The 13,295-nt window shown below is 52.2% G+C and overlaps 1 protein-coding gene across 2 annotated transcripts in view; it reads left to right on the top strand.

Annotated features, from left to right (window-relative positions):
• Positions 1-56: 56 nt before the first annotated feature.
• Rims4 (regulating synaptic membrane exocytosis 4) overlaps positions 57-13,295 on the top strand; it is a 59,218-nt gene continuing 45,979 nt past the window's right edge. For both annotated transcript variants that reach the window (NM_001376942.1, NM_183023.2), the window contains exon 1: positions 57-443. In NM_001376942.1, coding sequence (NP_001363871.1) covers positions 347-443 — 97 coding nt within the window. In that variant the 5' untranslated portion in view covers positions 57-346. The remainder of the gene's footprint in view (positions 444-13,295) is intronic.

Here is a 13,295-nt window from a genome sequence, read left to right as displayed (position 1 = left end):
CGGAGCTCGGCTGCGGCCCGCCCCGCGCGGCAAGCAGGCTGGGGACGCCGCGGGCCAGAGCGCGCTGCGCCGCCGCCGCCACCACCACCACCACCGCCACCACCGCCGCCACCGCCACTGCCTCCGCCACCGCCGCCGCCACCGCCGCGAGCACCTCGCGTCTCGGGCTCCACGCGCCGCCAGTGTCCGGCCCTCTGCGCCCGGCCACCAGCCCCGCCGCCTGCCCGCGGAGCCCCGGGCCGCCGCCACCACGCCGCGCGCCGTACTCCGCGTCAAGAATGGGGCGGCCAAGCTGCCCAAGCCGCCCGCCGCCGCCGCGGCCGAGGCTCCTGGCGCGGGCGCGGGCATGGAGCGCTCGCAGAGCCGCCTCAGCCTGTCCGCCTCCTTCGAGGCGCTCGCCATCTACTTCCCGTGCATGAACTCCTTCGATGATGAGGACGCAGGTGAGCGCGCTGCGGTCCACCCACCCCGGGGGGTTGTCTCCCGGTCCAGAAGCCAGGGACCCTCGGGGACCCGGAGCGCCCGAGAGAGGCGGCCACTGTCTCCGCTGCACTCTCGGTCCCACTCGGATAGATACCCAGGGGCCCCTCCCACTCCCTCAAGACCCCAGGAGTCTAGGAGGAGCTCTGGTCCTGTCCCCCCTCCTGCGCCCCAGGGACCCCTTGAGCATCTGCACTCGTCCTTCTTGCGCAAGTGGGCCCTTGGGTCGCCTGGACCCAAGTCTCCCTATTTATATGCACCTGCAGGATTCCCCCGCGACCCCCTCCCTGACTTGTTTCTCAACAGGATTTGCCACTACCCAAGTCTGGTATATGCCCCCTAGTCAGATTTCGGGTTTTAGGCCGCTTCACCCCTGGTCTTCCGACGTACCCCTGGTCGTTGGAAGCGGCGCATAGACCTGACCTCTCCGAGGTCTTTGTCTTAGCTGCATCCAGAGGCTCCCTGCCCAAGACCCCCTTGTTCAAAGGCCAAAGCCTTGAGTGTCCCGATTTGTTTCTCCATTCCCTTCCCCCACAGGCTGGGGCTCCAGACTCTTGTCAGATTCTGGGGAGCCGCACATAACTGGTCCGGGGTCTGCTGGTCTTTCCTCCCCAAGGAGGTGCAAGGCAGTGTAAGTGCTAACTACAGCAGTGCTACCCTTCAGTGTGTGCCCCTGACTTCAGGTGTTCTTGTCCCTGGAGTGGCCTTTCTGGGTGGGCTGAACCCAGCTGTGGACCTGCAACTCGAACCTGCTTCTAGGCCTGGACACACACACACACACACACACACACACACCACAAAAAAACTGGTAGCCACAGTCCAGGGGTAGAGAGGAAACCAGCTCGTGGATACTGGGACCAGGCAGAGGGTACAGAGAGCAGTGAGTTTGGTTTGGGGTAAAGAAGAAAATCCAACAACAGGTGGGGGTACCTAGAAGGTTTGGGTGAGAGTTCCCCCAAAGAGTGCCAAGATTGGGAGTTAGAGTCCGATTCCAGTCTTTATTCCCTCCGAATAAGCTGTGACCTTGGGCAAATCATGCCAACCTGAGCCTCAGTTTCTTCATCAGGAAGTGCAGATAACACTGCCTCTGATGCTGTGTGGTGGGAGGGTGGAATGAAATGGTTTTTGAACTGATAATTTGGGAATATTTGAAGTCAATGAAGAAGTGGCGGGCGGGAAAGAGGAGTGTGTGTGTGTGTGTGTGTGTGTGTGTGTGTGTTGTGTGTGTGTAGGAACAAGTGGGTTCAATACTGATTAAAATACAGATTAACTCTTAAGAGGAAAAAAAATCATGTATGCACTACCCCAAAATGTTACAGTTTAGGGAATTCAAGAGTTCAGGTTTCTACTCCCTGCCTGCTGGCATTTTCTGTCTTGGTTCTGTTATGGGATGGAGTGGTGGGTGATGGGCTGTCACTTACAGGAAGACAGATAGGAAGAAGAAAGTCCCCCAGAGCCAGGCGGTGAGGGAATGGTAACAGTCAGGGCCAGCACCTGACGGAATTTTTCTCCTGACCTGGAGGTAGGAGTTGGGAGTTAAGATGGTTGTTACCCATGCAGCCTATGGTTTCACCATCTCACAGACCAAATACCTGAGGCTCGGGAGCTCAGCTTCCCAGTCATAGAGCTGAGGAGTTATCCATATTCTAAGCAAGACCAGGTGAGGTGGAATCGGGGCGGGGTCCCTGATGCAGTGGCCTCTACTGCAGCCAACTCAGAGAGAGGAGATCAGGCTGGCTGTAGGGATGGGAGCTAGGGTAGGGGGAGTCTTGGAGCATCTGTGAAGATAGAGCCGGCAGGGCCCTCTCCCAAAGTTCCTCCGGCCACTTACTTGTGTCTCAAGAGACCAGCTGGGTGGGAGGGCAAGGAACACAGGTGTGTAGGAGCAACTGAGACAGGCTTTTTCTCCGAAGTCATGCTGCGCTCATTGTGGGCCGGACACCTTGGCTCTTATTGCCGGACCTGCTTTAGGTTTCAGTTGAGTCAAAGACAACTTCATTGATGCTATTAACAGAATTTCTAACCCTCAGTCTAATTCCCCCTTCTAAGCAAGCTTTTTCCAGTTCTTAGGTTTCACTTGTAAGAGACCTAGAGATCACCTTCTTCAGCCCTCCTGGGCCCCAAACCTGTCGGGGTGGGGGTTGTGTATATGAGGCTAGGTGTATAGATGACCGAGGCCCTGGTGGGAGGTATGTATTTGTCTATGTGCATGCATGTGTAAGCCAAGGTCATCTGGTGTCTCCTGCACAACGCTGAGAGCAGAACTAGGATCTTGGCTCTCTTCAGAACACCAGTGGCTTCTCTTGCTGGAGGAGGATTTAAAAAAAAAAAAAAAAAGCCAGATCTCACTGTGCAGAAAATGGTTCCCAGGTGAGGAGGCCTTGGGGAGCAGTTGGCAGCTCAGGGCTCTGTTTGGACATCTCAGGCTCCCTCTCTGCCCATCCCTGTGACTCCCTGGAGCTTGGGAGGTACAGGGAGAAAGTCTGCTTCCATCTCCAGAAGAATAATCAGGAGCGTTGGTGGAAGTTGGAAGTAAGGACCATTGTCTGGGTGTTTAATTTCTCTTGATCGTCTCATTCATTTTCTCCTAAAAGAAACCTTTTGGGTTTATTTTCTTTAAAACAGCACTGAGCTGAAGTAATTTCTAAAGACTGTAGACTAGGGCCCGGGGTCCTGCACAGGGGTTGGCCTAACCAGAGGCGATCCGCGCAGACTTGGCTCTTCTGGCTTCCTCCTCTCTCCTGCTGGCCCCTTTTTTACTGTCTGTCCTTGGCGGCTCCATTTCTGAAGTGTGTCCCTGACAGGCTTCAGGCTCACACGAGAGCCTCCCCTTTAGTTACTGCTTCCAACTCATGTCGACACAATCTTTCCCCCATCCATTGGATGAGGCCAGAGCCATCTTCAAGGTTCTCGTGCTGTCTCCAGCTAGCTTCCTGAGTCATAGGCTGAGGAGGAGACTTCTTGTTAGCTTTAAACGGGGCAGAGCAGATCTCTGCTTTGGACTTAGGAGTGTCGGGCGGTGGGGTAGGAAGAAGAGGCTGGCTTCTCTTCCTCTGGCTCCCAGGGAAAGGATCACCACAGGCCACCACAGTGCCCGTCAGGAGGAATCTTGCCTCTGATATTCTGGATCCCTCTCAGATGTTGCTAGTGCTTTGCCTTGTTCCCAAGGACGCTGGGGCTTTAGAGAGGCAGGCACTCAGGGACACTTGGGATATTTGTGGCCATGTCTTTTGTTGCTCAGCCTCACTGACCATGGGTTTACAGCTAGAGTGGGGAGGAGCTAGACATGTGACCCTGTTTTCCTCACCTATATGAGGAGGAAAAACAACAGTGCTCCCAGTAGACTCCAATGGGTCAATGCTTTAAAAATTACCTTGCACTGCATGTCTTTCTAGGTATTTAAAAATGCATTATTTTAATCTTCCCTCATAACATTCGCCATAAAATTAATACCCTGTATAACATTCTCATTTTCAGATTAAAAAAAAAAAAAAACAAAACCTGAGGTCTAGGCAGAGCAAGTCCTTCAAGGTTGCTTTGCCAGGAAGTGAGGGAGTTAGGGTTTAAATCTGGACAAATTGATTCAAGCACACTTGCCTTTAATTATGCTGCTTGCTATGCAAAGTCTTAGCACGGTACCTGGATAGGTAGGTACCTGGTAGGTCTCAATACGTGCTAGTTCCAGTCTGTCTTGTTAACAAGTGAGAGTTGTCTCTGAGCATGGCCATAAAGAAGGCTCCTGTGCATCTGGGAAAAGAAAATCCTGTTTCTTAAAATGTTAACTGTCATTATTTTAATCGGCTAATTTTATAGCGTGGTAGTTTATAGAGGTAGAGCTGGGCCCTCCTTTGAAGTGTTTAAAAGGTGGGTCTTTCAGGGGCTCGGGAGCAAGATGAAGGTGGGGAGCATTCTGGCTTATCGTTTTTCCTCTTCTTTCTAATTGGTTTATTTGTAGTACATCCACAGACCAGTCACTTGGGGTGTACATGGAGAGCAGGGGCGTATCCCCTTTCTAATGGATACCAAAAGCAGTTGTTACATCAGGGTCTGGACCTTAGGCTTAGTGTTCCTGAGCCCGACCAAGTGATTTGGCGGCTAGTTCTACCCCTCCCGCCCAGGAGTAGGGCGGAGAAGCTGGAGCAACCGGCTCTGATTTGCCCATAGGATGGATGCTTCGATCCAGCTCAGGGAGGAAGTTACCATGGCAACACCAGCCGGCTACCAGTCCCTTTCCTAGCAGTTTAGGCCACATCTCTGGGCTGGAAAGCCCTTCATGGCACCTCCCTCTTCCGCTCAGACCAAATCTTCTTGAGGGGAGTGTGGTGGGTGGGATCCACAACTGGTACCACAGCCCTCATCCCACCCCCGGTTTTGAACGGAGGGGAAATGGAGGTGGTTGTTTGAGCTACTTTAAGGATGTAAAGCTACCCATTTCCTGCCAGACAGATCTTCTTGGCAGGGGGAATCAGGGTTTCAGTTCCTGCCCGCACCCCCCAGGCACCTGGAAGGACCACATTGAGATCTCTCCCTCCCTCCTAAATTTGCAGGGTTTGGCGGAGTTTTCTTTCCCAGGCCGACTGCTAACTTTTGTCCTTGAAATTTGACCTGAGCTTCATCTGGGAAACAGAATGTCCTGCTGCCCCACCCCTTCCCCCAGAAATGGTGGGAACAGAGTGAGTCCTTCAGAGCCAGAAGGGGGGCTGGGCTGCGTGCACGATGCAGGGAGGCTGTAGTATATCATATCTTCATTTTGCGGCCACCTTAAAGCAGGAGTCTAGGCTCTAGAGCCTCCCCCCCCCCTTTGGAGGCCGCTTCCTGTGCCCTTTTCTTCTCTGCCATCTATGACCCACACCCCCAGTTTACCACCTAGAACTGTAATCTCTCCCCTGCTTTTGAGAAAGGGTCTCACAAAGAAGCCATAGCTGGCCAGACATTCACTGTGTAGCCCAGGCTTTCCTCAAACACGTGGTCCTCCTGCCTCAGCTTCCTGAGCTTGGATTACAGGTCTGCATCACCACACCCAGCTTCATGACCTCCTGTACATTTGAGACGGGGAAGAGTTCTAGATTTGGGAAACTGAAGCCTGGTAGTGCCTCAAGCCAAGTGCCTCTCTAGTTCAGGTTGAGCCGCCAGGTGAACTTGTAGATCAAGGCACTTGCATCTGATCATCCTAAAGGGAGCAGCTCAGGAGAGCCAGGTGCGGGAACACACACACACACACACACACACACACATGTGCAAGTCTCAGGCTGCTGCCAGGGTCTTCTCTGACCCCCCCCCCAGAGCTCTTTCCTTTAGTACCCTCCTTGGGGACTTTGCCTTCCCCTCCTCTAGCTCCAACTTCCTTGGTTTGCACCAAGCTTCCCCTGACTCTGCTGGGTGGGGAGAGAGAAGAAAGCTCCATCTACCTTGGTTCCTTTTGGGGAATAATGAGCCCTTCTCTCTTTGCCACTCTCCAGCACCCCAGCAGGAGGCTGAGTTGGGGGCAGTTGGACTGTGGGGGAGAGTGGAACAGGAAGGCAGCCTCCCTCCGGCCACCCCCACCCCCACCCCCACTCCTCCCAACCCCACCCCCAGCTGCTCTTCTCTGTCTCTAGCCTTCTACTCAACATCCATCATCTCATATCTTAAAAAAAAAAAAACTCCTGGAAAAGAGCCCCGCCCCCACCGGTTCCCAGGGGCTGTACCATTTGCGGTCCTTTTGTGTAAAGCTTGAATTTGATTTCAGGTCCTGCGGCCTTAAGCCAATCCCTTCACCTTCCTGGGCTGGGGGAAGGAGAATGATCTTGGTCCGAGCATCTCTCAGGGAGATAACAAAATGAAATGACTGAAGGGCTTCTTCAGAGTTGTGGAGCAACAGAGGTGTTGACTGCTGCCGCACATGTGCCCATTTTACAGATGTTGAATCCTACTCAGCGAGAGCCATTTGTGGGTGGTGGTGATCCTAGCCCGACCATACTTCCCTGGAGGCTACCTTCTAGTGCTGGAGATGAGTTCCTTCTATGTAGGAAGGGGCTGTCACAATTGCAAATGACAAAGGCCAGGGTACAAGGGTCTGTTTGGCTTCTATAAACACCCCGGGGACTGACTGGTAGCCTGCTCCAGGCCACCATTCCTGGATGGTCCCCATCAGTTGGCCAGCAGCATCTGTGGCTGTGCTGACCTCCTTGAAGGATCCAGTTGTCTGCCCTGGCCCTGAGGGCCCAGCCGTCACCTGCCTCTGCGGAATGATGTAGGCCAGGACTGGATTATATTTAACGCTGTGCTATTTCTACTTGACAGCTCTGGAGCACCACTCCCCTCCTCCTTCCTCCCCCCTCCCCTTCTGATTCACTTGGAAACTGACGAGGCTGATGTCAGCGCCTTATTCTTAGCCCCCGTAATTGTAGCCGCATCGCATCGAGCAGTGCGCACTTCATTAACAGTTTCTGTGGTGGGGGAGTGAGAGGGCTGTGTGGCTAGGCAGGGACACAGGTGGAGGTGGGGACAGGGTAGCCACTACCCGGACCCTGGCTAGCTGCCTGCTTTGGATGACCAAACTGGGTGGGTTCCAGATCTGGCTTTCTAAGACAAGCTGTCCTAGAAGGGCTATTGGAATGTAGTGTATGGTCCATTCTCCTCATGAGGCAAAGAGGGAAACTGAGGCTCAGAGGTGCTGGATGGCTTGCCAAGGTCGCACGGTCCAGAGTTTTGACTGTTGAGTCTAGGCGCTGGAGATTAACTGGGGAGCAAGTCAGACATGGCTTCTGCTCTCATGGCTCTGTGTCCTGGTCTGAGGCAGAGACAATAACTATGTAATCAATTAAAAATACATACTTTCAGATCGTATCAAGTGACGAGAGAAGAGATGACATCAAGTAGTCCGGGAAAGCCGAGGCAGCAACAGTTAAGGAGAGTTGAAGCTGAAATGACAAAGAGCCCAGCCACGGGGAGGCAGGAGGCTCTTACACATGTTCCAGGGTAAAGGGCCTGAGGTCAGTGTGACTTGGGGCTTTGGGGAACAGAAGTAGGTTGGTTCAGGTGAGGAGTCAGGTCATGTCATCACAGCCTGGTTGGGAGTGACTGGAGCATCTGTTGGGGAACTGGGGTCCAGAGTGGGGAAGGAAAGCCCTCCCGCCCCTATGTAAGAGGCACGGTGAAGGCTAAGAGCCCCTCCTCAGCCCCATCTTTGGAAACGAGTGGCTGTGGCTGAGTACACGGCATAACAGTGTTGATGCTGATGCTGGAAGATACTGTGGGACTGGGCCAGGCGTTTTGCTGCTCCCCGGCTTGCTCTCTTTCCATGTTGTGTTGTGCTCTGCCTTCCCCGTGACGTCAACTCGGCCGATGGGCTGCAGCCAATCAGGGAGTGACACGTCCTAGGCGAAGGAGAATTCTCTTTAATAGGGACGGGGTTTCGTTTTCTCTCTCTCTTGCTTCTTGCTCTCTCTTGCCTCTCGCTCTCTCTTGCTTCTTGCTCTCTTGCTTCTCGCTCGCTCTTGCTTCTTGCACTCTGGCTCCTGAAAATGTAAGCAATAAAGCTTTGCCGCAGAAGATTCTGGTCTGTGGTGTTCTTCCTGGCCGGTCGTGAGAACGCGTCTAATAACAATGTTGGGGGGGGGTCTGCGGATGCTTGCTTTTGCCCTACTTCTTCTAACTCGCACTGACCTTGGGGGACTCTGGGGCAAGCCACTTTGCCTTTCTGCACTTAATTTCCTCCTCTGTAAAATGGGCCATGACCATAGACCACATCTCAAAGATTGTTTTGAGGGACGGATTATGTAATGTCCGTTGTCTCCAGAGCTGGGTGTGCAGGGTTGTGGCCTCAGTGGCTGGGATCAAAGAAACTGTGTGTCTAATACGCAGTTCACAGTAGGTTGTAGCCAGTGGTGGCTACTATGGCTGTCCCATCTATTTGAGCAGTGAGTCCCAGCATTACCTAGGTCTGTTCACAGGTGAACTGTATACACACACCCCGATTCTGGGACACACCAGCTCTCTCCCTACTCCCTCCCTCCCCATCTTCCTCTCCCTTGCTATCTGTCTCTCTGTCTCTGCGCCTCCTCCTCCTCCTCCGTGTGTGTATCTTTGGGAAGTTTCATGCGTGTGTGTACATGAGTGTGTAGAGGGCAGGGGTCAACCTCAGGTGTCATTCCTCAGGCTCTGTCAACCTTATTTTTTGAGACAGGGTCTCTCATTGGCTTGGAACTCACCAAGCGTGCTAGGTTAGCCCGTCGCTGAACTGCCTGTCCCCACTTTCCCAGCACTGAGGTTGTAAGCATGCCTACATATGTGGCTTTTTAATGTAGGTTTGGGGATCCAACTCAGGCTCTCATGCTCTTGTGGCAAGGACTTTAGCAACTGGGCCATGTCCTCGGCTCAAATGGAAGTCCTGTAAATGCGTCTCCTCTGTCTCAGGCTTCAGTGCTGGCTATTGTTGGTAGGCCCTCCTGTTTCTTCATGGTCTCCGATCCAGAAGAAGCTCAGCTGTGTGAGACTTACAGTGATCTCCCGGCATCCCCGGAGAAGCCATGTGAACGAGTAATGGATAGGCCAATATGTCCTAGAAGACGCAGCAAGCTGAGGGCTGGACACAGGCAGCTCTGGGATCTCAGAGGGGCCAGGACGAGCACCTTTTACTGGATGGGACAGGGCACTGTCCTCTCCTGCATTGATGTAAAGAAGGCAGGGCCATGTGTGCAAGCACACGGTTCATTTGAGGACAGCCTCGACTGGGAAGAAGTAAGTCAGAGGGATCATGGATGCAGCAGGCACACTGCTGGGAAGAGCTGCCAACGGGCCGGCTGAGTCAGTTTATTGAGATGCTTCTGAGACAGGCTGGCCCGTTTCTAGGGAAGGTTTAGCAGGAGGTGTACCTTGTGGAGTAATACAATACATTTCTTATCTGGCCCAAAGAAAACTCAAAACAAGAAGACAAGACAAGGCTCCTAGGACCTGTTTGCTTGTGGGGTGTGTCCGAAGCGGATGAGAGTGCACTCTTGGAGGGCTAGCTTGGGCTAGCAGTGACCTGAGTGTACATCGCTGCTGTGAGTCCATTGTAGAGAACTGGTCTGGTTACAAGAATGCTGCATAAAATAGAATCCTGTGAGGATGGAGGCTGTCTGTGCCTCTTGTGGAGAAGCAGAAGCTGCTGCCTTTCCTGTCATTGTAGACGTCCTGGAATGAGGTGACAGGCTTGCATGGCCACAGAGAGAGAGAGAGAGAAAGAAAGAGAGAGAGAAAGATAGATGGATGGATGGTTCCTAAAGAAGAACACATGAGGTTGTCCTCTGGCTTCCAGAGCACATGTGCTTACATGTGCACATACACATGAACCCACATGAACACATGCATGCATGCATGCACAGCCAAGACCAGAGGAGACACAGAGGTTCTTGTTCACTGCTGTGCAGACTTCTCCTCTCCGACCCATAAGGCAGCCTCTAGAGCTAAATGGGCAGACAGAGCCACCAGCCATCATCTAGCCAGGCCCAGGTACCCACCCCCCCAGCCTTTCTCTCTCTCTCTCTCTCTCTCTCTCTCTCTCTCTTTCTTTCTTTCTTTCTTTCTCTCTCTCTTTTCTCTCTTTCTCTCTTTCTCTTTCTTTCTTTCTCTCTCTCTTTTCTCTCTTTCTCTTTCTTTCTTTCTTTCTTTCTTTCTTTCTCTTTCTTTCTCTCTCTCTCTTTCTTTCTTTCTTTCTTTCTTTCTTTCTTTCTTTCTTTCTTTCTTTCTTTCTTTCTTTCTTTCTTTCTTTCTTTCTTTCTTTCGCCAGAGCCTCTCCATAGCCTGGAGCTTACAGTTAGGCTGTCGGACAGTGAGCCTCAGGGACCCACCTGTCTCTACCTCCAGGTATTGGGAAGATTCAAGGGATTCCAAGGGTGTACCATCACACTCACCATTTTATGTGTGTTTTGGGAGCTAGACTCAGGTCTTTATACATAGTTGGTTTACTGAGCCATCTCCCGAGGTACTCCCAAGACTCAGTGTCCCTGTCTTCCAGACAAGAGTCTGTTGGGCTGTTGGGTGTGGTTCAGATGCAGGTAGAGCCTTCTAGAGAGAAAAGACCTCACTTCCCACTTAATGCCCAGGTCCCTTCATTCAGAGGTCCTCTTTAGCTGATCTTTAGTGGGTGGGTCATTGAATAATTTTAAAAATAAGCACACAGAAGGCAGAGGCGGGTGGGGAGGAATCTCAGAGTTCAAGGCCAGCTTGATCTATAGACAAATTTTAGGATAGCCAGAGCTACACAGTACGACCTTGTTTCCAAAAAAAAAAATTTTTTTTTGAAAAAGGAGTTTGGGCATTAGCGTATGCATATGCAGAGTCTAGAATTTATTGTATAAAGATCCCCCGAGAGTTTCCTGGACGCCCCATCATAGAATCTTCCTGCTCACTTCCGGATACGAGCACTGGTACCAGCCTTCACAACTAGGTCTGTTACTGTTGTAATGACAACATCTGTGCTGGAAAGAGCGGAATAGCCCCACGGGACATCAGAGAAACTGTCCACGCACCTCCTGCAGCCGCCGCTGCATGGGCCCATTCCCACGGCCACCATGACATCTTGGTTTGTTTTCCCTCTGAGGCAGGATTTCTCAGTGTAGCTTTGGTTGCCCTGGAGCTAGCTATGTAGATCAGGCTGGCCTTGAACTCAGAGCTACACCTGCCTCTGCCTACCAAGTGCTGGGATTAAAGGCGTGTGCCATCACCACCTAGGTCACCAGGGTAGTCTTTAAGGTTACCAGTGTTCCCTTACTCTCTTGTTATCAAAGGGAACTAAGTGTCTAAGGTACTGTCTGTTTCTGAGCCTTCTGTGAGGGCTGCACAGGCACCAGATGAATGACATAGATAAGAGTCAGACTTCACAATCATAAGGTGTGAGTTTGAATCCTGCCTCTGCTATGCATTGATTGAGTGACCATGGGCAAGCTCCACAACCACTCTGAGCCATCTGTAAAGTGGGTTTATCAGAGTCCCTTCCCACCCCAAAGGTGTCATGAGGATGAAATGAATCAGGATTTGTCAAGTGCTTTATAGAGAGCCTGGTGCACACTCTCTGTTGTAGCGTTTTTAAGCCCTTAATTGATGGGCTGTCCTGGATGAAAACCAGAGAGGCACCTTCATTTGTCCAAAGCCTCACAGCAGGCAGCCAAGAAAGCCAGAACCAGCACCAGTGTTCCCACACTCGTGACTCAGAGCCTTCTCTGACCCCAGATGTGCCATGTGCTATGATGGATGGATCCTGCTGGCCCCTGAGGCTTCATGTCTGAACCATACATCTCCAGCACTCAGTGTCCCTGGAAAATGCCACTTGCAGTCACCCTGGGCCCGGGTGGGAGGATGTGTCACTAATTGGGACCTGCCATGAAAATTAATTAGTTCCTCGGCACACGTCTTGAGAAACATCTTTCATGTGACTGGGCCCAAGACCATGCTGGACCAGGAGTCTCTGGGGGCCCATCCAGCCCAGGCTAGACCACCCTCAAGCCCCCTGACCCCAGGAAGCTGTACATCGGTGTTGGAAAGGTGGGACCTTCAAACTGGGCAGTGAACCGGGAGTTTCTTGCAAGGAAAGGTTTAGCACGTAGATGATACTTCAGGGTCCTGGAGGTTGTTTGAGGTAGGAGGCAATGTGGAGGTCACTCGAACTCAGTATGGAGCTGCACAAACTCTGTCTTCTACTTCATGACTTAGCCTGAGCTTTAGGTTTGTCCGATGATAGGTAGTAGAAGCAACAGTGAGGAATATGGGTGGTCAAGGGACACAGGAGCCGCCATGGGTATTCAGCAGCTTGTGCTGAGAGCAGTACCATCATGAACCAGCCTTCTGATCATCCATGTCAGTAGTCACATAGCTGGGGAGACGGCCAGGGCCTTCCATGGCCAGGCAGCTCCTACCAGGCAAAGGTGTGACTTCATAGAACAGCCACTTAGTGGGGTGAGGGTCCTGCTTGGTAAAAGGGTCTGTCCAGGGTACTGACATCTGCTGTCAGGGAACTGACATCTCTGACTAGGGTAGGGAGACCAGGTGAGCCCAGCTCTGTCCTGTGTCATACCTTGGCAATGGCAGTATGTCCCCTGTCTGTAGTTCCGTGAGGTGGGCCTGGTTATTTCAAGAGGCCTATCTATGAGATGCATCTCTGGCTTAACCCCTGTCTTGACCAGGGTCACTTGCTTCATGAAAACCGGGGCAAGACTTACTGTTTCAGCCTGAACCCAGCTCCGTGGACACTCCTGCATTCGGCACAGCATTTCTAATTGTTCTGGAACACATGGGTGTACCTGAGACTTCTCGGGGCTTCTTTCCCAGTGCCACCTTGATTACCTAAGTGCATCTGCCTTGATTACCACTTTGCATCTTCTAGACAGAGTCCTCCATGCTGAAAGGGATTTCAGTCCACTCCATCTCCCAGAACCCCATGGAACCTCTCCCAAGTTGGAGAGGTGGGAAGGAGCTGGTTTGTCATAGGGTGATCTGATTTGAGATCTCATTTCTGCCAGCTTGCTGGCTACATGACCCTGGGGCATTCCATTCTCCTCTTGAACCTTGGTTTCCATGTTGGCTGAATGAGTATGTGGCTGTCAAGCAGCAGGGACCCCCGAGAGAGTTCAAGATGCCCCAAGAACCCAGAGCTTGGCTCTAGTTGGCTGATGGTGGAGTAGCCGAGAGAAACCAATGGCCCCCAGGCTTGTGGAAGAAGCGATGTATGCATAAGGATACGTGGTCTTGGTTTAGGGGTCCTCTGCAAAAGGGGGACGACAGCATTACCCTGCTGTCTACGTTTGGGTTTCTTCAGGTATAAACTCTGAGATCAGGATTAAAGTCAAATAGCAATT

This window comes from Mus musculus, chromosome 2 (assembly GCF_000001635.26).
Source record: "Mus musculus strain C57BL/6J chromosome 2, GRCm38.p6 C57BL/6J".
Taxonomy (NCBI): domain Eukaryota; kingdom Metazoa; phylum Chordata; class Mammalia; order Rodentia; family Muridae; genus Mus; species Mus musculus.
The sequence above is the reverse complement of the archived record's forward strand: the minus strand, read 5'-3'. Positions and strand labels throughout refer to the sequence as shown.